General features: G+C 37.6%; 1 protein-coding gene across 1 annotated transcript; it reads right to left on the bottom strand.

Annotated features, from left to right (window-relative positions):
- Positions 1 to 285: 285 nt before the first annotated feature.
- LOC129350307 (uncharacterized) lies at positions 286 to 1,867 on the bottom strand. The gene has a single exon (XM_055016338.1). The coding sequence runs from the start codon at positions 1,732 to 1,734 to the stop codon at positions 286 to 288; it is 1,449 nt and encodes a 482-aa protein (XP_054872313.1). The 5' UTR covers positions 1,735 to 1,867.
- Positions 1,868 to 2,097: the final 230 nt, after the last annotated feature.

The raw sequence follows: 2,097 nt of genomic DNA, 5'->3' as shown, positions 1-2,097 counted from the left end.
GGTTTGATTACAGCAACCTTAAAAGCCTGTGGTACATAACCTGTTACTAGAGAGAGATTAATCAGATCTAACATTGAGGAATTAATTAAAGGTAAAGCCTCCTTGAACAGTCTAGTTGGGATAGGATCTAAAAGACATGTTGATGGTTTGGATGTAGAAACTATTGAAATGAGTTCAGAGAGATGTATGGGGGTGAAAAATTCTAAATATCCATCTGGTCTTACAGCCAATTCTAAAGTATCTGTACTCGATGATACATCTGTGACATTTGCCGGAAGGGCCAGATTAATTTTTTTCTCTAATCGTAATAATTTTATTTGTAAAGAAGCTCATGAAGTTGTTACTGCTCAAAGCTAAAGGAATACAAGTTTCAACAGAGCTCTGACTCTTTGTCAGCCTGGCTACAGTGCTGAAGAGAAACCTGGGGTTGTTCTTGTTTTCCTCTATTAAAGATGAATAATATGTTGTCCTGGCATTACGAAGAGCTTTTTTATAAATTACTAGACTTTTTTTCCAAGCTACATAAACTTCCTCTAAATTAGTGGAGTACCACTTCCTTTCCAGCTTTCGGGACGCCTGCTTTAAAGTCCGCAGCTGGGAATTATACCAAGGAGCAGGTCCTCTCTGAGATAGAACTTTCTTTTTTACAGGTGCAACACTATCAAGTGTTGTACGCAGTGAGGCTGCAGCATTATTAACAATATAATCCACTTCTGTGGGGGTAAAATTATAATATTTCCCTTCCATTATATCAGTAAGTGGTGCTGGACTAAATAGAGAGGGTATTATTTCCTTAAATTTAGTCACCAAATTGTGAGACAGACATCTACTGTAATGATATTTATTCTTAACTCCTATACAATCTATTGTTGTAAATTGAAATGTTATCATAAAATGGTCAGAAAGAAGAGGGTTCCGGGGAAATACTGTTAACTGTTTGATTTCTATGCCATAAGTCAGAACGAGGTCAAGGGTATGATTAAAACTATGAGTTGGTTTATTTACATGTTGAGAAAACCCAGTTGAGTCTAATATTGAATTAAAAGCAGTCGTAAGGCTGTCACTGTCCACGTCAACATGAATGTTGAAGTCACCCACAATAATGACTTTATCTGAGCTGAGCACTAAATCAGATAAAAAGTCTGAGAATTGAGATAAAAACTCAGAGTAAGGAGCAGGAGGACGATATACAACAACAAATAAAACTGGTTTCTGAGCTTTTAAATCTGGATGAGAGAGACTGAGAGTAGGATTTTCAAATGAACTGTAACTAGGTTTAGGTCTCTGGTTCATTTTTAAGCTAGAGAGGTAAATTGCTGCCACTCCTCCTCCTCGGCCTGTGATTCGAGGAACATGACAGTTAGTATGACTAGTAGGAGTTGATTCATTTAGACTAACATATTCTTCCTGCTGCAACCAGGTTTCAGTCAAACAGAACAAATCAATCTGGTTATCAGTTATCAAATCATTTACTAACAGAGATTTAGACGAGAGAGATCTAATATTTAACAGACCACATTTAATTGTCCTGTTTCTTCGCTCAGTTGAAATAGTGGTATTAATTTTAATTAGATTTTTATGGTTACTATGTCTTTTGTTTAGTTTTGATTTGCTTAATTTATTGAATTTTGGTGGTCGGGGGACAGACACAGTCTCAATAAAGCTAAGTGATTTACTGGAGGGTGACAGCTGAGAGGAAACTGCAGAGAGGTGTGGAAGACTACAACTCTGCATCCTGGTCTGAACTCTGGGTTGTCATGCTTTAGGAGTTCTAATAAAATCAGCCATATTTCTAGAAATGAGAGCTGCACCAGCCAAAGTGGGATGGATGCCGTCTCTCCTAATCAGACCAGGTTTTCCCCAGAAAGAGCTCCAGTGAGTCAGAAGTTTACATACTAGCTCAGTGACTAACACCCCTAACTTTTTGCACGGGAGATTGATAATCAAGCAGCTTTGTCGCACATGTAGTCAAAAACTACTTCTGGATCATCTAATGGAGTCTTCAGAGAAAGGTTCCCAAAAGAAGAGTCTTCAAGCAGTCTTCAGAGTCTGATATGATTAATGTTTAAGAACAAACAAGCTGTAAGAACAAACATG

This window comes from Amphiprion ocellaris, chromosome 13, assembly GCF_022539595.1.
Source record: "Amphiprion ocellaris isolate individual 3 ecotype Okinawa chromosome 13, ASM2253959v1, whole genome shotgun sequence".
Taxonomy (NCBI): domain Eukaryota; kingdom Metazoa; phylum Chordata; class Actinopteri; family Pomacentridae; genus Amphiprion; species Amphiprion ocellaris.
Note: the sequence above shows the minus strand (reverse complement) of the source record. Positions and strands in the feature narration are given on the sequence as shown.

Excerpts from the sequence above, each read along its gene's own strand:
- LOC129350307 (XM_055016338.1), bottom strand. The coding sequence starts at position 1,734 with ATGCAGAGTTGTAGTCTTCCACACCTCTCTGCAGTTTCCTCTCAGCTG.